General features: G+C 34.6%; 1 protein-coding gene across 1 annotated transcript; it reads left to right on the plus strand.

The window, feature by feature from the left end:
• Positions 1-455: 455 nt before the first annotated feature.
• On the plus strand, positions 456-22,348 carry LOC115450856 (sodium channel protein Nach). Its single transcript, XM_037444149.1, has 8 exons — positions 456-558; positions 6,859-7,046; positions 17,007-17,171; positions 19,037-19,148; positions 19,226-19,279; positions 20,718-20,859; positions 21,149-21,255; positions 21,840-22,348. Exons 1-8 carry the CDS (start codon positions 456-458, stop codon positions 22,079-22,081), a joined length of 1,113 nt encoding a protein of 370 aa, XP_037300046.1. The 3' UTR covers positions 22,082-22,348.
• Positions 22,349-24,698: the final 2,350 nt, after the last annotated feature.

The raw sequence follows: 24,698 nt of genomic DNA on the forward strand, positions 1-24,698 counted from the left end.
AACTCTTTAATTGGTAATTAATATGGCCCTTAGTGTACTTCCGTCCATTCTGATACCAATTTAAATGACCATGTTGAGGTTTGATTAGGTCAAGTATTTTATTGAATTTTGAAACATGGTTGGACGTTTCCACCTGGAAATGTCTCCTGGGCTCCCCCTACTCATCCTTTACCCATTCGGTTTTTTTGGTTAATCTGGTGTACGATATCTATACGATATTAAAGTTATGTAAGACTGTTAATGCTGTAATCGTTAGAGTTCTAAATATGTATGTTGTACAAATCATTGTTGTCTCTATATTTATTAATATAGAAACTATACTCGAGTTGGTAGTGTTATCTCTGATAGATCTATGCTTTGTAATTACTGGTTCGTGTCTTGTTGACAAATAATGACCATATTTCACGCTGCGTGGACAGTTCTATCGTATTAGCTTGTTGTGAAAGTACTTAAATATGGTTCTCAATAATGAAGACAAGATTGCTATTAAATCAATGAATTTCACGAACTATAAACAACCAGAAAAGGAAAATATGTCCAAGAAGAGCTTTTGTTGGCGTAAATTTATTGATTTTTGTAAGCGAACTGATTTGCATGGCTTTAAATATATTGTGATGGAAGAACTGAATATCGCTGAAAGGTGCGCTTTAATATATATGCCGATATAAGAGTTTGAACTTTAAAAACTTTAATAAGTCGATAGACAATAAATTTGCCGTTATAAAATTATATTAAAGTAGCGTTATTAGAGTTCGGTCCTCTCTACTTAATAAAACTGTTTGCGATATGCACATAGAATGTAGATACTACAGTTACACTAATATTATATTAGAATTTGTGATGTTTTAAATACCATGTAATATGTTTAGATGTTTGTTGGAAGTTAAGGCATAAACGGCTAAATACGGCTGGATTTACTTACCTATTTACTATTTAACTGCATTTGATTTTAATGCAGTTTTATCGTTTAGCTGTATATTACTTGTATAGTATTATTTATAGAGGTGTATATTTTAGGAGTTGTTGGGGACTAGCCATAGCAGTGAGTATTGTGTGCACTGCATTGTTCATAGTCACCGCCTACAGATGGTATGCTAGGAACCCAATAGTTACTGTGAGTATCTGAATTGAGTCTTGTTATAGTTTTAATAATCTCGTTTTGGCTGAATTTTTACTTATACATTTCGAATCAGCACAAAGTGGCTACACATTGTTTATTAATGTTAGTGCTTTTGTAGCCAACCTATTGAAGTCTACTCTAACTTAAGAAGAATGCTATAAAAAAGAAAAGAATAAGTATATCATGGCTGTAATTTTTTTCTTGGTGCTCGTTCAGATGTCATAATATATTTATATGGGCGCGCTAGGTGACCTCTCTGCTGCTGATAATAAGCTGAGTTGGGACCAGATGGAGTTTCGAGTGACGAGAGATGACTATGCATCGCACGTCAGCACATGTCGCCTTGTTTGAATTAGATATAATAATTGATATAGTTACACCAGTGGCGAAGGGTGAAATTTTTCAAAAGGTATCCCGGTGTAAAAAAAATTGGCATCAGTTAAGATATCGGGGGCAAATTATCAGAAAACAAAAGCTAATACAAAGAATTAGTCTTGATTAGAATTCAACAATCGTTGACATACCTACTAAATTACCTATTATGCGTAAATAATTGAAACATTCGTAAAATCAAACAATAAACGTAGATAATTCTCTTTCCATTTACCACAAATATAATTACCTATTAATTTGTTATAACAAAAACAAAAGTATTAAAACTATATCCCCACTTCCAGCTACCTATAAGTAATCATCAATTTATTTTCTTAATAAAACTGTAAATGTACTTATTTCCCCGTAAAAAAATAGGTATCACGTTCGAAAAACAGACCAACAGTTTAACTGTACCTACTTGATAAACTTATGTAATTATCAATTTAAATGATCAAGAATGGTTATTCGTTAACTTTTGCTTGAATCGTCGTGGTATTTTAAATTCAGGTAAATACATATAATATTTATTTTTGCCTGACAAACATTTTGTGTCTGAAGTCAAAAACTTATAAGATCTACTTCAAATATTTAACCATTTAAATACTAATATGTGAAATCACAGACTAATAATACACTTACGTAAAGGTAGTCATTAAACTTATCACAGGTAGTCATTTCCATTATAATACGCATTTATTTGTAATTTCTAATTAAATAAAGCGCTGGTCAACTAAATATCACAAAACTATCAAAAAATTAAATTAATATGACAATCTACAAGCACCGCAATTTGGTAGCATAATAAATTGTGACGTTTGATCGACACAAAAAGTGACAACAATACATAGTCGGTTAACGTGAAGCCGACTTACTCGGGTTACCTTTGCCCATATCTTCCGCACGATTTCGATGAACACTGGCATAGAAAGTCATAGAATGTGCTGCCATCTAAATAAAAAAAGATACTACGACATTAAGCCGCTTGACAGCGGGTTACCTTGCGCCTGTGGCGTCACAATTTTACTTAGGTAACGGAATTTTTGGGGAAGTAAATACAAGGTGCGCCATCTAACGCTTTTTAAAATAAGTAATCGATATGCATTAAATTAACAAACAACGGGCTAATGGCCGATAGATGTCATTATTAAGTTATCGTTAATTATTAAGTTAAGCTATTATAACTACTGTCCATTGTCTGATATGTTCTAAATTTATAATTTACCTATTAAATATTTTGTTTAGTATCACCGAAAACCTAAAAGGGAAGCCGATGGGAATCGACTTGTATGGACGCTTCGCCACTGATATACACCTTGCTAATCTTGGAAACATTTCTTCAGTTTTCTTCTTGTGTACTGTGGTCGCTATCCGGGCGGGTACTATATTCTACCACCAGCCAAAATCCATAACAGCTTCCATATGGATTCAAGTGTTTTATCTATATTGATAACATTGTTTTGATAGTCATCACATTATTTGTTATTTTATAGGTCATCGAGAGTACCCAAGGTGCTATATGGGACGTGCCCTTTCCAGCTGTGACGATTTGCGATTTAAATGTGGTATCCCGCACGGCAGCGCGGGCTTTCGCTTATAATTTGTTAGTTTATATTTGATAATGTAACGTGCTATGTATTAGTTACTTCCTTTTATATTAACAAATGTATATTCGTTTCAACAGTACGTAGACATAATGACTTAGTCTAAAACGAATGAAATGAAAGTATTAATAGGTTCCACTAATAGCGTACTTTCAGTGCATTAAATAATGATTACTACGTTTTTTTTAAACAATAGGTTCTTGCTTACATATATATTGAATACATATAAATTCAAGAATGAAATGACTTTTCAGAACTCTTCCGGAAAATATAACAAAGGAATTCATTTTCGATACAGTGAAACTGATTCCATTACTACATTCTACCTACGCAGCAGATTATGATCAAAAGCAACGTCTCAATCAATTACAGATTGTGTTGGATCTTAATAACATATCTATCGAAAGCCTGTTTAGACAAGTAAGTGGAAATAGATTTTTGCGTATATAAAATATTGGAAAATTAAGAGCCGCGCCGTTTTTCAAATCTGATTGACCGTGCCGATCCACGTAAAATAGTGCGAAGCTGTAATTTATAAATTTTTCCTAAAGATTGTTTTCATTGATAGAATAGAATTTATAGTTATAAGCATATAAAAATATAATAAGTACTTTTTGTTACACAAAATATTACATAGAATTATTTTGTAGAATGTATTCAATGTTCTGAGATCTATTAATTTACTGGTAATTTGATTTTCAAAATATTGTACACGGATTAAAGTTTTTTTATAAGTGTTAACTTCCCCTTGGCGGGATAAAGGTCTTGATGTGTGTATGTTTTGTATTTTTATAAACTAGGAACATTAAATTTGCGTTATTTAGTTTGAAGTAGTCTTGTAAATTACAGAGAGAAACGAAAGATAAGTCACATTATATTTCAGATTAAATTTATTATCTTCACAAAAGAGTTTAGAGTATGGCTTATAAAAAAAAAATTATGTTCGTTCCACCCATCCGCATTTAATGTATCGGTTATGCAGTTAGGTTGGAGTGTGGCTTGTATGTTAGGATGTGTGGACGCAAAGCTGTTGTTTTGTAGAGCAAAACCCTCTGCGCAAAATGGCGGAACTGTGGAAACTCTAATTTTATTTTTCGCCGTTAGAGTTGAGTGATGGCGCCAACGGCGTCACGGACTGTAGATGCGCTACTGCTATCCGCTACGCGCTACGGACTGTTTCACGTGTCCGTAGAGTGCTTGTTGACAACATAATTATTTTCCCCGATGTTTAATAGATGGCATTGGTTACCCTTTTCAGGTTATCAAAACATTTGTTTCCGTTTGTAACGATTAATACTAAAGTAAACCTTAGAATTGTAAAACTAGTTAAATAAGTCACCATTGTATGTACATACATTAGATATTTTTGATATTTAGCTGTAGATATCTTAAACTTTCAGAACAGACCGGTGGAATACACCTTAAATAGGCGTTTGCAGGACACAAGTTACCTTTGATTATAATCAATTGAAGAAATAAATCTAAACATTTTTGCCTTTGAATATGCCAGCAGACGCGGCACCACAAGCAGTTTCTACATACCCCGCATTATTAAAATTTAATTTTACTCATCTCATCTGGTAGCTTTCAGTTCAACGTAAATATAAATAATTGATTACACGTTGTACATCAAGGAACACGTGTAGGTTTGACATGCTTCCTGTTCGCTCGCTGGTGTAGCATACTAGATAATTTGGTTTAGAAACTATTAAGCGCGCGCGTGCTTCACTTTAGGCGCTGCAAGCCGCGATAATTATAAACAATATTGTAATAGGAAATTAACGAATGGCTCATCGTCTAATATAAAATTTTGTGTAAATCACTAATCGATGGCGGTAATCGATTACCATGGTTCATTTTGTATGTTATCTATACTAGAAAAATACAACTTTTCAAATTATAAACATTGGGTCTGCTTCTAAAAATTAAAGATTTTATATTTTGTTTATCTTTTTACTACCTCCAAATTGCGTTCTTGAGATAGATAAACGAAAACCTTATTACAAATAAAATTCTTCGGAAGAATCCCGTTTACAGATGTATATAAAAATATGTGAATAAAAACGGTATGATTTGCCGGAGCGACCAAAAACTTGTGTAATTAAGTCCCGCAGCACGTTTTGAGCGATATTAACTTTGATAGGATGATACTATACTTATCTTATATTTCAGCTATCGCCAGCAGCCTCATGCAGCAATCTGGTAGAAAGATGTATGTGGAAGAACGCAATATACCGATGCGATCAGCTTTTCCAACAAGTTTTTACATTGATTAATCTCTGCTGTACATTCAATTACTACGCCGTAGAGTCGATCGATAAGTAAGTTAATTAACATAGGTATGATACAGGCTTATAATATAATTATTAACGACTAGCTACATACAACTCCAGTGCGTGAACTTAGATCTATTTGAGTCTGAAATGCTTTTAAGTAAATCGTAAATATCTTAATTTGACGATAAATTTATTTCCCAAATCAGATTTTAATGGAACATCAGTCCATCAGCAAAACCCTCATGAAAATCCGTTCAATAGTTTCGGAAATTTGCGCTAACAAAAAAATAAACAGGCAGATATACAATAATTCTAAAAATCGCCGATTCGTGTTCTGTAACTCTTCTTCAGTCACGTCACTTTATTTTTTAAATCTTTCCTTCCAATGTTTAGTCACACCGAGATCTGCTGCTTTTATTATACTTTAATTACCATGTATAGATTTTACAACATACTTAGTAATTTGACGGTATTGGTATTTTTCAATAAACTTATTGTTCTCTACGTACGCCCTTGATGTAATCGATTCTATATTATATTTATTAAAAAAAACTTTATCTGAATATTTCTATGTGTAAAATACAGTTCCAAACACATTTGCTAGATTTTATTGGTCTGAAGTGTGCAATTCATTGTTAGTGGTAACAGCTGTAATTGGGTTAGTTGCGCCACAGTAGAGTTTACAGAACTAACAGTAACTCACAGTGTCAGTCCTTTCCTGGTTTTTCTTCATTCACTGCAATTACAACATATCCAGTAATGTTTTAAGTTCCCCTTTCGGGGATAAAAGTCGTTATGTGTATGTCTCTTTTAGCACTTTTATTGTATTTTTATAAATAAGAACCATTACAATTTGCGTGATTTAGATTGAATTGAACTCAATTATTATGCATATAACTCAAAATTTTCTTAATTACGGTATAGTCAAAGTAAATTGATAAATAAATATACGGGGTTTTATAAATTCTTTACAAGGTCGACTTAAACATGTAAACCAAACATAATATATAATCCCAAACTAGATATCACATCAAAAACCATCATGAAATTGTTCCTGTTCAAAATGATAGCCTGAAATAAGTACGTACGGCGGCTCTACCCTCAGGCCTCGACGCTTGGCTGTAGTCGAATACTTTCATAAGAGTATAGTGCATACACCCGGCACATTTATAAAATAAATAATATGAACGTTAATATAATAATGATTATATTCAGGAGAATACAAGGCTTATGCGATGGTACATCAGCGTACTTATACATTTCCAGTTACGTATTTAGCTACAAATATTTTATTCTTTCATAAAATTCAATATTGTGTTTAAATATTTATTTAAATATATTATCGTAATTACAGTTTGCATACATCTGAGATTATTAAATGATGTATTACGCACGCGACCATGGCGACAATTTTTCGAGTACATACCAACTTCCTTTTATCATACTAATTTGTAGATATTAATATCTCAATCCAAACCTTGAGTAGAATGTTGGAATGTAATACAACCCATTTATTTATTTGCCTTCAGGAGTAATATAGAAAGTGACGAATGGTTCCATGTGTCGCCACCAAGGCGCGTGACTTCGTGCGGCTATCAGACAGCGCTCACGGTGCTGCTTCGCACTGACCCTGATGACTACTATAGCGCATCAGTCGCGTCGCAGGGCTCAATGGTGAGTTTGTATACACTTTTAGCAGTAATGCCGGATTTGATTAGGGCACAATCGAAGCGCTTGAAGCGTTGGAATTAATACGGTACCCATGTGCGGTCGTTCGGCCTGCCGCAATTTTATTTGACTTAGACTCATAGTGCACGCCAAGTGCAACTCCCTTGAATTTGACTAAAATAGCCTTAAAATACTTTTATTCATCCTCAAGGGACATAATAGCTATGTTGTCTATAATAGTTTACGCCAATGTTATGTATGAAAATAACATATCCTAGCGATAGACTTATGTATTGGAAATTACATTTTCATGCATTTCTCTGCTTTTTATGAGCGATAACGATTGTGGATAGGTATCTTGGCTACGGCCTCCGGTGTTGTTTATGTACTTATACTGAATTTATATTATATGATATTATGCAATCCTTTTATCCAATTGTAATTTATAAATAATTAGACTAATTAGATCCCTGAGACTGCCTCGGTGGCGTAGTTGTATTGCACGTCCGGTACAATAGAGCTCTGAGGTCCTGGGTTCGAATCCCGGGTCGGGCAAAGTGATATTTGGGTTTTTCTGCTCAGTATTAGCCCGGAGTCTGCAATAGTGCCCGATATGGCGATAGGCTCGCCCCCTATCACATCATGGGACGGAACATACTTGGCGAAAAGTGGGTGCCTTGTTGCGCCTCTGCATACCCCTTCGGGGATAAAATGCGTGATGTTATGTATGTATGTATGTCAGTGGCGAAGCGTCCATACAAGCCGATTCCTACCGGGTTACCTTTTGTAAATGAATTAAAATTAATAAAAGAAAAACATCCTATAATTAGAACAATAATAGTATACTCTAACAAGTCATCTTATACTTATTCAATTAAATTAATACTTCAATAATAACGGTACATAGTATAAATTCGTTAAATCTTAACTCGCGCGCAGTGCTCGCGCCTCATTGTGTTCGAAGTGAACCCGGCCGCGCATAGCTTCCCTCGCGATATTGTTGTCTCTTTCACACGCAGCGCGGTGTCTTTGTCTAATCATTTGGAAGTGACGTAAAAATACATGTGTGCGTGCGTGTATGTGTACTTCAGGATAACCCGAGAATTTGCGGCTTCATGTTGAGCCAAAGGCGCGATTTTTTTTAATAATTTAGAATGTATAATTAGTGTTTGTGTATAGTGTGCGTTATTAATTTTTGTTAGACTCTTTTAGGTACCTATGTCCAAAATATGTGTTATTTTTTAAATTTAGAGTTTAGAATTAATGTTTATGTTAGAAGGAAATTATTAAGTATTATGATATTGCACGGACTTTATTTTTATCGTGAAATGTGTATTACATCTGCAGAAAAAAATATTTCTTCGGGTTCCCTTTTGAAAATCTTCACCCTTCGCCACTGATGTATGTAATTAGATCCCCACATTTCTAAAATACATCGAATTGATAATAAACATTTCGAATTTGCTAATAAATATGACGGTAATGAGACATAAATCCTTATGAAAAGTTTTAGAATTTGCTTCATCCGCCTCAGTGCTTCCTGCCGCCATTTGAGCCTTGATTCTGTGTTGCGCACATTATAATTACTTCTTTTATCGACTACTCTTATCAGAATATTTATGCAAATATGAATTTGTACAATACATTTATGATAACAATTTAATTAACTCTAACAAATGATTCTGTAATCTATATGATTACACAAATAGAATGTTATTTAGATAACAAATTAAGTTCCGCATTGATATCTTTCATAACGAGTGGTTCTCGCAAAATTGTTCATGTAAGCTACATCATTTCAGTTTGGTAGCATTTTAACATTATTGAATATATAAATAGGTTCTCAGCTTCGAAAAATATTATACAGTGTCATTGTATTCTAGTAGTACATATGTGTTAGAAAATAGGGGATGATATAGCATATCACTCCGATTGACACACATTTCACACACAACTACTAAGGAGTACAATTGGGTTTACAAAAAATCTGCGTTTCAACACTTGTGAGGTTAAATAAAATTTATCACGCCATTGTAATATAACGTATGACACCCGAAAATACAATGCCAATGAGTGAGCGTTATAATAACACAATCATATTGTGTTTACCTGTTCATTTCATCATCTACGTGAGATGATTAATTAGCGTTCGTAGAAGATGCGAGGTACGATATACACCTACGCTGGTGACATATCAGACCGATTCTAGCTCTAAAGATACGACCACAGTTTTGGCAGCGGATTTCTGTATTTGAGTATAGTGGGGCAAAACGGCGTAGTCGCGCCGAATTTCGCGTTAAGCGCGAAATTGCTAATTAATAATTGCTTGCTAAGTGCCCGGTAGGTCGTCCAATACTTAGGTTTAAAGATAGTGTGAAGCGGGACATGGTATCTTTTAACATGGATCCAACCAACTGGGAGGAAGAGGCGGTGGACCGGGTCAGATGGCGTAAATCTGTAGCTGACGGTGTTTCCGCTCACGATAAGGCCTGGTTTAAGCAGCTAGCCCACCTGTTCATTTATTGTTTACGATAAACACATCCTTACAGACTAGGGTACAAATTTCAAAGCTGGCTCCTTTTTAACCGATTTCAAAAAAAGGGGGAGGTTACCAATTCAACGTGCAAGCTTTTTCTTTTTTTTAGTTACCTCAGAACTTGTTCATTTATGAAGTGATTTGGAAAATACTTTCTTTATTCGGAAGAATATGTGTCCAAGTTTGTCATATTTTAAATTTGTATACATATTTTTCATTGTCATTTTTATACATATTTTTTAAAATAGCTTCAGTAGTTTTTTAAAACTAAAAAAAATTGAATAATTATCTCGTCTAATTTCATGAGAAGGAAGCCAGTGTTAAAACAACTCCAGCTGTTGTTTAACAAAGCACTTTTTGAAGGCATAACACCAGACACATGGAAAAAAAAATGCGGTAGTTATACTTCTACACAAGAAAGGAGATGTCACCAATCTTGGTAACTATCGACCCATTTCGTTGCTCAGCCATGTCTATAAGCTCTTCACTAAGATAATAACGTTGCGAGTTACCACGAGGCTAGACGTCGCACAACCAGTGGAACAGGCAGGATTCAGGAGTGCCTTCTCTACGGTTGACCACATCCACACAGTCCGCCAAATAATGGAAAAGTGTATAGAATACAACCAACCCATCGCAATGGCCTTTATCGACTTCGAAAAGGCCTTTGACACGGTAGAACATTGGGCCGTCATACACTCTCTCCAAAGATGCCAGGTAGACTGCAGATACGTTCAGGCAATCAAAGAGACGTACCAGGCGGCAACCCTTCAAGTAAAATTACATGACCTGACAAAGCCAGTGCCCATCAAGAGGGGAGTGAGACAGGGGGACACTATGTCACCCAAGATGTTCACAGCATGTTTGGAGGACGTATTTAAGCTTATTGATTGGTCGGATAGAGGCGTCAACGTAAACGGGGAATATCTGTCACATCTTCGCTTTGCAGATGACATCATTTTGTTTGCTAACAACAGCGAGAATTTGCAGACCATGATAGAAGAGCTGTACTCCGCATCAATTAGTGTTGGTCTAAAAATAAATATTTCAAAAACCAAAATTATGTGCCCCGATTCCGACACTCAATACCTGGTTGTGGGGGGCCAACGCATAATGAGAGTCGAGGAATACGTCTACTTGGGCCAAACTTTGAGTCTCGAGAAAAATGGACAAGACCGCGAGATCAAGCGTCGCATCCAACTAGGGTGGGGAGCTTTTCGCAAACTGTCCGATGTACTCAAAGCCAAGAAAGTGCCTCTGAACCTCAAACGCCGAATATTCGAACAGTGCGTCCTCCCCGTCATGATATATGGTGCTGAAACCTGGTCGCTCACCAAACAACTGATCCATCGACTTCAAGTTACCCAGAGGGCTATGGAGAGAGCTATGTTGGGTATTTCTCTTCGGGATATGGTGCACAATACCGAGATCCGCAAGAGAACCAGTTTACGAGACGTAGCCGAAGTCATAGCTCGAAGGAAGTGGAAATGGGCAGGCCACATAAGCCGCACATCAGATGGCCGATGGGGAGGAAGGTACTAGAATGGAGGCCAAGAACTGGGCACAGGAACGTGGGGAGGCAGCCGCGAAGATGGACCGACGACATCATTCGGACGGCCGGGAAAGACTGGATGCGGAAAGCCCAAGACCGCGCTAGTTGGCGAAATATGGAAGAGGCCTTTACTCAGCATTGGGTAGATGAAGGCTGAAGAAGAAGAAGAAGAAGAAGAATTTCATGAGAAAACGAAATCGCGAATTTTGCGTTCTTGTGACATTTTTAGTTCTGTTTTTGAATTGGGATTGGTTGAGTGTACTTACGTTCATACTTAATATGTACTTGTGTACACACTTACATACTTATACATACGGCATAACACCATTTCACCTCATCAGTGGTCGGTAGAGGCGTTACATGTGACTTGTTGATTTTGTACGCTGCCATCACATTGTTTTCGTATACTCGTATTTATTTATGTATTTATTTAGCTTAAGTAGTAATTTTAATCAGGCACCGATTCCAAAATTGTTATCCGGTATATAAATGTAATGTGAAATTATTTTTTAGTTTGAGTGGCTTTTGAAGGCATTTTTTAAGAAAATATGCGAGTTATTAAAAATCAAACAGCCGTGGTCAAGCGCGTATCACCCACAAACATAAGGCGCCTGGAAAGGTGACATTACATGCTCAAAGTATACTATATAAAACTCTAATGCAAAAGTAAACGTTAACCATTATAACTGGGCTCGTTACGTATACAAAGCCATGTTGGCCTATAACACTATTGAACACTCTACCACACAATACTCACCATTCGAAGTATTGTTCAGGCACAACAGACTGCGTATTTGACGCATCCAATACTCTCTAACCGGATTAGGCTTAGTATTATAACAATGTATGAAGCTCCATTGCAATAGAGTCATATAATACATTTAAAGATCTAAATCAAATTTAAAAACTAATTACGATTCAAGTCAAGTCAATCTTCGACTACGAAAAGTTTTGAGGCCAGCGTAAAGAATTCCCTTTAACGTTTGTCATAGTGCACGCTAACCACACGTTATCACTACTCATAAATAGGAGACACGTAAAACATCATGTGGACGAAGTTAAACACCCAAGACCCGTCTGACGCAACTTAGTTTAGATACCTTGTTTTGTTTTCTCCCCCCTAGTTGTAGCTTCCTAAAGTACATGTAAGGCTGTAGATCAATTTATGTCAATACTAAAACTCAGTAGCTATATGATTTGATTTACACCGTACTGACCCAAAATCTCCCAGAATTCGTTCGACTAATAAACACGAGTTTCGGAATATATTTTGATCCAATTAGCAAAATCAAAATCAGCGCAAGTTACCTAGACGTAGTGGCTCCATTCGATATTCGTAATAGTCAAAATACGTTTCTCGTGTCATCAAATCCAGATAAAAAATATCAGTTTATTTTATTATTTTTAGAACCACTATAAACTTTAATATATCACGATATGATAATAAAATAAGAGATCCAAACAAAACGCTGTTATAGTAATGAAATGAAGTGATTTATTCGAACCCGTAAAATGTTATACACTATCAGATACCGTCAATATTAACTCTGCCACCAGTTCGGAAAATAGATCTCACCACAGAAGAACGGGCAAGAAATTCTGGTGTTCCTATTTTCAAAATCAGCTTAAGGTATAAACTACAGTACATTATACAGAGAAGAAAATAAAAATTCAATTAGGTTTTATATCGTTATTTAGATCAGTTTATTTATATGCTCGCAAAACATGTAATAAATTGTTTTTTTTCCAGAGAACACACCCCTCTCAGTAGTCAGTCAGTAAGTAGTATATTGAGGACTCTAGATGAGGATAAATCACCAATCATTAATCATAAGATGATCAAAATAATTAAAGAAGACTGGATTCATTAATGCATGAAAATATGCTAGTAACAAGTTCAGTTGTTTTCAAATTTTTATTATTATTAATATTATTACATAAAATAAAACCTAACGAAACCAGCCCCAGTTAAGCTATAGACAATTGCACATTAAACTTAAAAATATAACAACATTATTTTAAAGAAATATTGCTTAAATCTAACATAATTAAGATTGAGCTAAAAAACTATTTAAGATTTAAAAAAATATACATGTCGTCATCGAGTTGATTTTTATGGAAAGCCACGTCATCATATGGCGTTCGACAGAATCTTTGCTACACAGCGCAATGAGGATGTCAGGCGACATCAAGAAGGCCGGAAAGCTAGCAGTCAAAGAGAATGACAACCCTATGAAAAATTTGCAATTCAGCTGCTTTAGATCATTTGATCCAATCCAATAATATTATTGGAGACTAGTACTGTGGGTGCGTGGAGACTGTCTCGCGTTCCATAGTAGTTTGTGTTGTTGGAATTATAATTGTTTTGGGACAAAAACTACAACTACTAAAATTTGAATTCGGCTCTTGTGATCCGACATATGCCCACATACGCCCACGATACTTAAGTAGTAGTAACAAAATATGGAGGACGATAACAAACATATACCATGCCTACCGTTATATAAATAACGCAAGCAAGGGCTCTCATTATTTTTGTGGTTCATATAGTGTATATATTTCTAGTATTTTCACCGGGCAATTATAACGAAAAAATGCGTAGTTTTTCAGTCAGAAGACACAACAAATGTCATCCCATCGGGTAGACATAACATTCGGCACCCGAGTAATTATAACGCGCAATTGTTGACAACTATTATTGTTTACCCGTAGATTGTTATATATTTCTATTGTTATAGTCTAAACAATAACGTACTTTCTTATTTTATGGATAAGTTCCTCCTAGAGAGTATGATTTATTTCATAATATAGTTTAGTGCAGTGCCGCATGCCAAAGTAAACTTTAGTTTTATAATATTGTGCAATAGATACAAAATGATAAGGAACATAAGGTCCGAATATTGTTCTCTAGACTCACTAAAGGAATGTCTTGCGACAAATTTACGAAAAGATATCTGTGACGAGACAATGGTGTTCCCGTCTAGTGCGAATCCTTACTGTGGGAGTGAGATCATATCTATTGTATTATATGTATTCTTTTAAAAACCCTTAAACAAGGAACTGCATAATAGATGCATGTATTACGCAGCCTAATATAATGTTTATTTTTGCCACGGGGAGCGCTGCTCTCCCTTCCTTCTATTACTCTTTGTTATGTGCAACTGTAAGCGTGTAATTTTCCAATATACTTTTATATACGAGATCAACTGTTTTCTCATTGAACCACGTACAAACTGTAATTCTTTCAATGACATCTAATCGCGGATATTTAAATTTTGATAAGCAAATTAGTTGGCAATATATTTTTGGTAATGAGGAAATAGTATCATGGCGCTAATAATTATTATAAATTTTCATAGTAAAGTTGTTCCAGTTAAATAAAATGAAGTAAACACGGAAGTAAAATTACACTGTAGCTTTATAGTGCTGGTAACGGCAACACGTGTAAGTTCGCTATTAATTGGTTTATCGGAAAATTGAAAATAGATCCGAGATCACTGCTGGGAGCTGTTTACTTTTGCCAATTAACTTAATACACTTCTTGGAGCAGACGCAAAAAAACACTAGAAAGAAAGACATAATATTATTGTTTGCTTACCTATTTGTGATCATTAGTAAATACCTTTATAGATATATAAATATTTTTGTAACATAAATACGATGGCATTAAATAAACATTTAGTAAGCTAATATCTTAACTCACTTGCGACACTATATTCAAATTCATTGGAATGATATTCAGAACTATTGTCTGCTCGCGAATTTCCTCGCTTTTATGTATATTATTGGAATAAAAAGCAACTTAGGGCTCTCCACTGTAAACCGTGTTTTTAAAAATTATATATTCTAAATTAACCATACATAATATAGAAAAAAGTAAATATGGAAGTTCTGCAATATCTTCCCCCCGTGACCACGAAGGCTGCAAAGTCTTCGAAACGTTGGGAGAAAACTAAAATATAAAAACCGCGATAAAAATCGAAAAAAGTTTAATTTTAATGTCTAACATTCGCGTAAACATAAGAAATCATTATGTTATTTTTACTTTGGTTGTTTCAAACTTTTTATATGGTGGATTATATTAATAAACTAGCTTTTGCCCGCGGCTCCGCCCGCGTTATAAAGTTTTTCAGGCTAAAGTATAAAAGTAGTAGTTTCCCGGGAGTCTATGTTCTTCCCAGGGTCTCAAACTGTCTCCATACCAAATTTCATCTTAATACGTTGGGTAGTTTTTGAGTTTAACACGTTCAGGCAGACAGATGCAGTGGAGGACTTTGTTTTATAATATATTTTTTAGAACTTTTTAAGAGGAACAATCCCGTCATACATCATTGTTGCATAACTTTAACCGTTTACGCAGCGCACGCAACGGAAGCTCTCAAAACTAATAAATTGTCCCCGTTTTTGCAACATGTTTCATTATTGCTCCGCTCCTATTGGTCATAGCGTGATGATATACAGCCTATAGCACTCCACAAATAAAGGGCTATCCAACACAAAACGAATTTTTCAGTTTAAACTGGTAGTTCCTAAGTTTAGCCATTACTGCTCCGCTCCTATTGGTCATAGCGTGATGATATATAACTTAGAGCACTCTACAAACAAAGAGCTATTCAACACAAAAAGATTTTTCCAGTTCGAATCGGTAGTTCCTGAGATTAGCCATTACTGCTCCGCTTCTATTAGGTACAGCGTGATGATATATAGCATATAGCACTCTACGAACAAAGGGCTATCCAACGCAAAAAGAATTTTTCAGTTTGGACCGGTAGTTCCTGAGATTAGCCATTACTGCTCCGCTCCTATTGGGTATAGCGTGATGATATATAGCCTATAGCACTCCATGAACAAAGGGCTATCCAACGCAAAAAGAATTTTTCAGTTTGGACCGGTAGTTCCTGAGATTAGCCATTACTGCTCCGCTCCTATTGGCTAGCGTGATGATATATAGCTATAATTAATATTATTTCTAAATAACATTAAAATTACTTATATAACTATGAACATTTTTAATTAATGGTAAAATTTATTAGGAACTAGCTGACCCGACAGACGTTGTCCTGTCTTAATTATGTATGCACGCGAGCATTCTGTCGATCACTGACAGTTATTTGAAACCACTGACAGTTATGTAAAATTAATATTATCGTTAAGTTTTCTTAAATTTTCTAATTTTCCGCGCAATTTTTTGTATTTTTTCTTTCATAAGAACTTTCTCCTGACAATAACAAACACAACAAATAAAATAGTGAAATCGGTTCAGCCGTTCCCGCGTGATGGCCTGACCAAGGGAAATAGGGATTTATTTTTATATATAAAGAAGATAGATAACAAAGTACAAACCAAAGTAGCTAGCTCGGGCTAGCAAGTAGAGGGAAATAAAGGGATAACGCATCGCGATCCTCGCCGGCGAGGACATGAGCCCTAGCCTAGCTCACCTACCTTACCTGTTATGATATTTATTATAATACACACCTATGGGGAAATCCGAAACTTTAGAAGAAACAAAGCACTGTCTTAGATACCGTTAGTTATTTTTTGTGATTTGTATCTTAACACTTTGCTAGCGTATTCCCATTATAAAACATAAAAAAGGAAAATTAAAACTGACTATGTTTTTAATACATACCTACTCATTTCATGTATCTCATCTCATGCACTGTTCATCGAACAGGCTGACATAATCGTGGCAATTGGTGGGGCCTAATCTTTTGCCAACCGATATTCTTATTTAGACGCCAATCCATTTACAATCAGAAGCAGTACATTTTACCGTGCCCGTATGAATACCAACGTCGTATCATATGAATTATGATATCAAAAAAGAATATGCTGACGCAGTTTTAGAATGTCATAGTTATATATTGTTTTGTTGTAGGTGTTTATAGACAATGCGTACAACGTGCCTGATCTGGACTCTCCCGTGCGAATGGTCAACCCTTCCACGGAGGTGCTGATAGCGTTGTCCCCGGAGCGTACGTATACCACACCAGGAGTCAAGGCATTCACTCCTGACCAGCGACAATGCTACTATAACGATGAGGTACAATATCATTGTACGGGCTTCAAGCATTATATAAACCTAGTAGTTGCTCGTGACATTGCACTGTTTAGAAGTCCCACCATGTACTTGTCTATCTTATTTTAAATTTATATATTTCATAATATAGACGCACTCATATAGTGTACCAAATTTTATTAAAATCTGTTCTTATAAAATCTTTATAAACTTTCTGATTTACAATAATATAATATTGGCAAGATACTCTCAAACAAATATGATCATAATCTAAATATTTGGACCATTGTCCATTTATAGATGAACAAACCTAACATCATTTCAAACTGTTTAGTTCTTGGCCAAAGTAATCTCAGATTGTTCCTTCATCAGGTGTTAAATCATTTTTCTTTGTATTGTGCGCGCGATAAGATATTTAATACCCAAACATGCAAGTAACTTATAAGAGCCCTTTCATTCTGAGTTAGTAAATATAGCAACAAGGAAAATTCTTCATTCTCTATTGATATTCTTTATTGAAAATCAAGAGGTGTGGGTAACAAATGTGTTTTCTGAGTAATGAGTGGGCCATTTTTCCAAAGGACTAGAAATAATTATATTCCTCCAATGTAACATGATAATTGAGTACGGATATTACGTCTTACTAATTATAATTGCTGATCTAAGAAAATTTGATTATTGTGCATATCTCATTACGAAAATAAAGATTATATTGCGATAGTCATCTTACTACGGCTTTGTTTTCCGATTGACGCAATATATCGTGTGAAATTTAATCACCAAGGTTTTACCAAATGAAACTACATAATATTATCTTGAATCCTTAATTCCTGATACATGGACAGAACTTTACTCGCCATTTTGTTTAAAATTTAGATATTATAATACAATAAGGAGCTATCAATATTTTGTTGTAATGAAATACTAGCTTTTGGTCGCGGCTTGGCCCGCCTGAAAGAGTCTTTCGGGATAAAAGTCTCGCTTCTGCATTGTAAAACATGTATCCGATATAATTATATTTAGGGCTCACTATTCTGGTCATAGTGGCTTCCACATGAAAGGTAGATAGATATATGCTGTCGCGGACTTTTATTTGTATTCAGGAAAAACAATCCTGTATACATTCATCCTCGCAATCTTTCGCATTTATATCAGTATGTACACATATTAGTAGAATTAATGCTTTTACGCAAATTTAACAGTTGTTTAAATTCAGGGCGGCTGATCATCTCAAATTTTGGCGACAAAATATTGCGTTTGACTAAAAAAACACGTGTAGGTAAAATAATTTTGAAAATTCTAGATTCAACAAAAAAATATATAGATTGTTATACGATGTAAGGATTGTAATGGCGTTTTAGTATATTTTTTCTCATTTATAACAATATTTTTTTCTTGGTACTTTACCAACAGTCACATAGAACATGCATAATTTTAACGGCTATTAGCGGCGATAGCCTAGTTGGGTGTGGAATGGACTGCCGAGACGAATGTCCGCAGGTTCAAATCCCAAGGGCACACACCTCTGACTTTTCTAAAAAAATCATGTGTGTATTCTTTGTGAATTTATCGTTCGCTTTACCGGTGAAGGAAAACATCGTAAGGAAACCTGCACATCCGAGAAGTTATCTATAGGACTAAGGCCTAATCCCTCTCAGTAGTAGAGGAGGCCCGTGCTCAGCAGTGGGCAAGCATATAATACAGGGCTGATATTATTATTATTATTATATTATATGGCAGGGACAGATGCACTTCACCGCAATATTTTGTTTACATTTTGCTCACAATGTGACATTTTGAAAATTTTATGGTAGTAAGGGTTTATTGGGCTAATTAACTTATTGTAAGTACATAGGTATCTAAAGATTTAAACACTTATAAAATTTCAGATAAAAATTGCCGATTTTCGTCAATATTCGTTCCATAACTGCATGGCCTATCAGAAAATTGTTGCAATAAAGAACATCTGTGACTGTGTACCATTCTTTTTTGCTGTTAAAGGTAAATGAAGCATGTAAACATATTTAACTAGGTTTATCAACAGAAATAGTTCTGCTAATTAAACAATTGCGTTTCAGAGTATCATCGCACGTGCAACTTCAACGATATGGATTGTTTGGAATTCGTCTTGAGTAAGTTATTCTCGTGGGATATGTTTTGTATCCGAATTTATTGATTAAATATGACAATATGATTACTTAATAAAGTTACTAAGTGGCCGTTCAAGTAATACATAATGGAACTTTCGAAGATTTTTGATTTTCTATAATCCGAAATTTGCAACGCTCGTTTTTTTGAACGCGCTAATTTCAGGTTTCAGGCATTTTTTACTTTGTGTAGCCCATTTATGTAGAATAGGAGCTCCCAATAGGAGCGGAGCAGTAATAAAAAATGTTGCAAAAACGGGGAAATTTAATTACTTTTGACAGCTTCCGTTGCGTGCGCCCAGTAAACGGTTGAAGTTACGCAGCAAATATGTATGACAGAAAGTGTCTAAAAAATATATGTAAAGCGAAGTCCACCGCCGCATCTGTTTGTGCCAAGATTAAAAAAAAATAATGATCTAAAATTTGTCTTTTAATGATCACAAGCTCCATAATTTTCCCACTTTCTTTTTCATAAGTTTCAGGATGGTTGGAATTTGTTCGAAATAAAGAACCAGCGCCCATACAAAAACGCGGACATGTCCTTTGTTCCAAAAAACTTTCATTACTAATTTTACATCTAATTACACAGTTTTCTTGACTTGGCCCCGTTTTTGCATACATTTTTGGCGTCATCCACCATTATTATTTTCATGCATTCTCCTTTTTAAGCATGTTGTACTAATAAATCTTTTAAATAAAATAACATATTATTTTCTTAAGCCTTTGGCGATGCATTTTGAAACGTATATGTAACTGAAATAAAACAGTTTAATCCACATAAAATCGCATTCTTAACAAACAAATGTAAAATAATGAACGAAATGATGAAAAAATTACGCAAAATACAGTCGAGGTATTATTCCCCATAAAACTTAAATGAATAGAGTTGCCAATTTGCGAGAACAAAATAAAAACTACCAATGTTACGTAACTCGTTGTACGAACCCCCTCCTGCCCCTGTAACGCATCGTAAAATGCGCCCAAATTGCGTTACGTAATACTTGAACGGCCCTAACACGTTATTACCAAATATTATATGATGTTTATATTATTGTAAAGTAATACCCAAATTCTACAACATAGGTACACTTATTTACCCTCCCCAGTTGCTTTTTTATAAAATTAAATCAACGCAGTTCTCAGACAACGTTTAAAATATTGGATTGAAACCTACTTTGATATGAATTTATAAAAAATAAACTGAATTATCGGAATTTCGAAGGTGTGTGAAGTCTACCAATCCGCATTAGGCTAGCGTGGTTGACTAGGGCCTGATCCCTCTCAATAGTAGAGGAGGCCAATACCCAATGGTGGACAGTATATGGTACAGGGCTGATATTATAATTATATATTATTGATATTAATATCAGCATACTTTGTTGTTTGTTTTATCACAGTCAGTAATAACAAGTTAATCTTTCAGCACCGGACCCGCAAAAGGAAGACGACAAAATATATTTCGATTCGTTTCAGTGTTTACCTGAGTGTGAACATTACGAATATCCTTTAGAGGTGGCCCTTGGGAAGCTCGCAAACAATATAAAAAGCAGTGAACTACCATTTTTGTGAGTTATACATATATAACAGACTATAGTGCTGAATCTCTGTTTGTCTTACATTTTGTCTTGTTCGTTTGAAACTGTCTATTTATATTTTGACCACACATTTATGCCTGAAGGTCGATCAGTAATTGTTATGTGGCATTTATTAACAATTTAACATGATACACAATTCGAGTATTGAACCGTTTCGCGATCATGTAGTGAAAATAGCTCGCTAGACAGCGTCTACAATAAACCAATAACTTATGATTTCATTACAAAACAAGGAAATAAAGTTTTGATATTTTTTCAGTAAAGACGTCAATTTAGAGAACCGTTCTCTATTGAATGTTTTCTTCAACGACTTAGTATCCACCAGATACAGACGTGATGTTTATTTGAATTGGCAAAATATTTTAGGTACGTACACTGATGATGTATTTATATTGCCCTGTGAGTCATGATCATTCAATACCGATATATTTTGTTTGGATACTTTTAGAAGTGGGAAGGTTGTTTGAGAATACGACTAATAAATACTATTACGGTACTTACATCATTTGGGGAAGGAATTTCTATCAGCCATATAAACACGTCTTTGTATTTTTATATTTTACATAAGCTAAAGTTACACTGAAACGGATCCGTGTCTATGGGCATTTGTTAGGTAATGCTTGAAATATATCTAAAACTAGCTGACGCGACAGACGTTGTCCTGTCTTAACTATGTATGCACGCGCGCATTCTGTCGATCGCTGACAGTTATGTAAAATTAATATTGTCGTTAAGTTTTCTTAAATTTTTTAATTTTGCCGCGCAATTATTTTGAATTTTTTCTTACATATGAACCTTCTCCTGACAATAACAAACACAAAAAAAAATAGTGAAATTGGTCCATCCGTTTACGCGTGATGCGATGACCACGGGATATAGGAATTCATTATATATATATATATATATATATATATATATATATATATTATATATTTTTATTTTGTTTCTAGCGGCTTTCGGCGGTCTGCTCAGCTTGATGCTCGGCTTCACTTTGATATCTGGTTTCGATCTGATACTATTCCTCGTACTTCGTGTGTTATTTGTCACTACCAAAACGCACATGAACAACAAAGTAAAGTCTCGTGGGCCCCAAAAGAAAGAAGCTTGGGTGGATGTGTCTATGAACCATAACTATACTGACAGTATGAAGAAATGGAAGAAGCAGACATATTATTCGCAGTATCGTTATTGAAATATTGATTATTGAAAGTTTATGTTACAAATTATGTCCGTTATTATTTACTTTAACCTTAAAATAAGAGTACATCTTTCATTACCTATATGTGCTACACTTACATTTAATTAAATATCAAAAGAAAAAACCTTAGTGAGATATTTTATTATGCCATTTAAATTCTTGTATATTTTCCTGTTTCTTGTAAGATAAATCTGACAGCAAACATAATAAAACATTTGTCAAAAAACTTTAGTCTTATTCATAAATTTTTGAAAAAGCAAATATTTACCGATTGACCATAACAGCTTCTGTTTTCTCTTCACATATTATTTCCCACGGTGATTGATTCGTTTCGTAGTTTCTTGTATGATCGCTGACAGGGTGTGCGTATTAACGAGAATTTCCCGTCATGGTGTGTTTTAACTGTAGATGTACCACGGAGGGATGTTTTATCCCCTCTCATATTTTCACATTATATTATTTTGATATCCCAACAATTGACTTGTTTGTATCATCTTTATGATGACGGTTTACAAATTTATAAATAGTCCTCGCTAGACCATATGACCCATATGGAGAAATACACACAAAAAATACTGATGTTTAAATACTGTTTTGACATTAACTTTAACTTTATAATTATATTTCAAACTAAAAGTAATATTCGAAGTTTTTCTTGGAAAAAACGCGAAAGACTTAATATTTTTGTATGGGATCGTTTATAATGTTAAACGTCATACGATATAAATAATTCAAATTGAGAGGAAACAAAGTTTGTTGTTTTATAATGCTTCTTAATTTGTAAAAATAATATTGCAAATTAAATAAAAGCTTGTTAAAATAAGTATATCGGTTGAATAGAACAGTCGGGCTCGTTATACATTTATTTTTTTCCTTGCTTTGAAAGGTTTCTGATTCTTAATATAAGAAAACAGCCATTTAAAAAGTCAGCAGTCAAAGGTCTTCCGAGTTAAATACGTCATTGATTTTCGACACAAAATATCACGGATTTATGTGACATAAAATAGATTTAACTGCCAAGTAGAGTAGGATCCAAGTAGTATGTCGATTGGTGAGAGACGATTACCCCTGGCTTATCGACACATTGATACTATGACATTTCACATTATTGAACTCGGACGGATACACTTACGTAGGTCACTGTGGCGGGTTTTGGCACATTGTGTGCGAGAAGGTTAAAGTATCCTACGACTAGCTAGGTATCTGTAGAAAAATAACCCGTAAATAAGTAAAAGCAAATGGGTTCAGCTTCTATAAATATTATTAATTTGGTGCAATGTAAATAAAGATCGTCAAGATATACTTATTACGTTAGATAGGCTCTGGTAATGATTCATGATAATCATATTATTAGTCGATTAATGTTTTTACTGCAGAGTGACGCAAAATATTGTCTTGATTATATTTGATAACGAGGCGATGTCTATACATCGCCCCATTATCAGAAATCTATATTTCTACTGGTCACAGAATCAATTTTAAACAACAATGTCAAGATAAGCTTGTGGCTCGCCTGGTGATAAACTATACGGTGTGGGGCCAACGCCCATAAACAACAGCAGCAGCATTCAGTATTTTAATTTTCAAACCTTAGCATTGCATTGTTAGATTGGCACTGCTATAGTTATTTAAATCACAACACCGTAGATATGTGGCATAAATGGACAATGCGGTGGTACCAAAGTATAGGAGAGACGTACCAACCTATTATAAAACATAACTGTAACTTCCAATACACGTAATTTTTATTACATCCTTAAAATTATTTAATGTTAAATTTTATAGAAATCGACGTTTTCACGAATTAATTACCATTGATAAGAATAAGCGGCTTGTTAATAATTTTTTTAATTAACTTTGTGAGCACTTAATTCCTTTGCGTATATATGTACACATTAGTAGGAAGAATAATGTTGGCAACTTTACTCGGATAAGATGAGGAGATATTAAGTGCACCCATCCCACCCATTGTATCTTTTTTACGTGGAGAATAAACGTGTAATTGCTACCACCAATGCGGGGTGAGTGGAGCGGTTATGTAGGCTTCACCGGTCTTACTGGCCTTGTGTCGTAAACCAACGTCGACACTTGGGAGTATAGCATCATTTATTTTGGGTAGATATACTTACTTAGCAGCATCTGAAAGCAGACGGGGACTTTTGGGCCAGAATTCAATACGATGAGGTATGGTTAAAAGAGTGCTACATTTCTTTTGTACCAAAGTGTGAAATATAAACATAATTATCAAGTTGTAAAATGAGCAATATAAAAATTAAGTTATTTAACATGGATTCAATAATAATCGATTAATAAGACAGAGCTCAATAAATAAATAATGATTACACCAGTTAATTTATTTAAAATAAATTCACGCTTAATAATCGATAAAATAGAATTTATTGAAATTAAACTAATTTTCCGGATTCTATAGCGGTTTTTTGTTTTTTTATTTTTCTCCCGACGTATCTATGGAGTTAGAACACAATAAATCTCTTGCTTTCTTAGATGTTTTAATCATCCGTAATCCTAATTAGACCTTAAGTCATACTGTGTATCGGAAACAGACCCATACTGATAAATATCTGAACGGTGAATTTCATCACCATCCAAA

Source organism: Manduca sexta, chromosome 27 (assembly GCF_014839805.1).
Source record: "Manduca sexta isolate Smith_Timp_Sample1 chromosome 27, JHU_Msex_v1.0, whole genome shotgun sequence".
NCBI classification, from domain to species: domain Eukaryota; kingdom Metazoa; phylum Arthropoda; class Insecta; order Lepidoptera; family Sphingidae; genus Manduca; species Manduca sexta.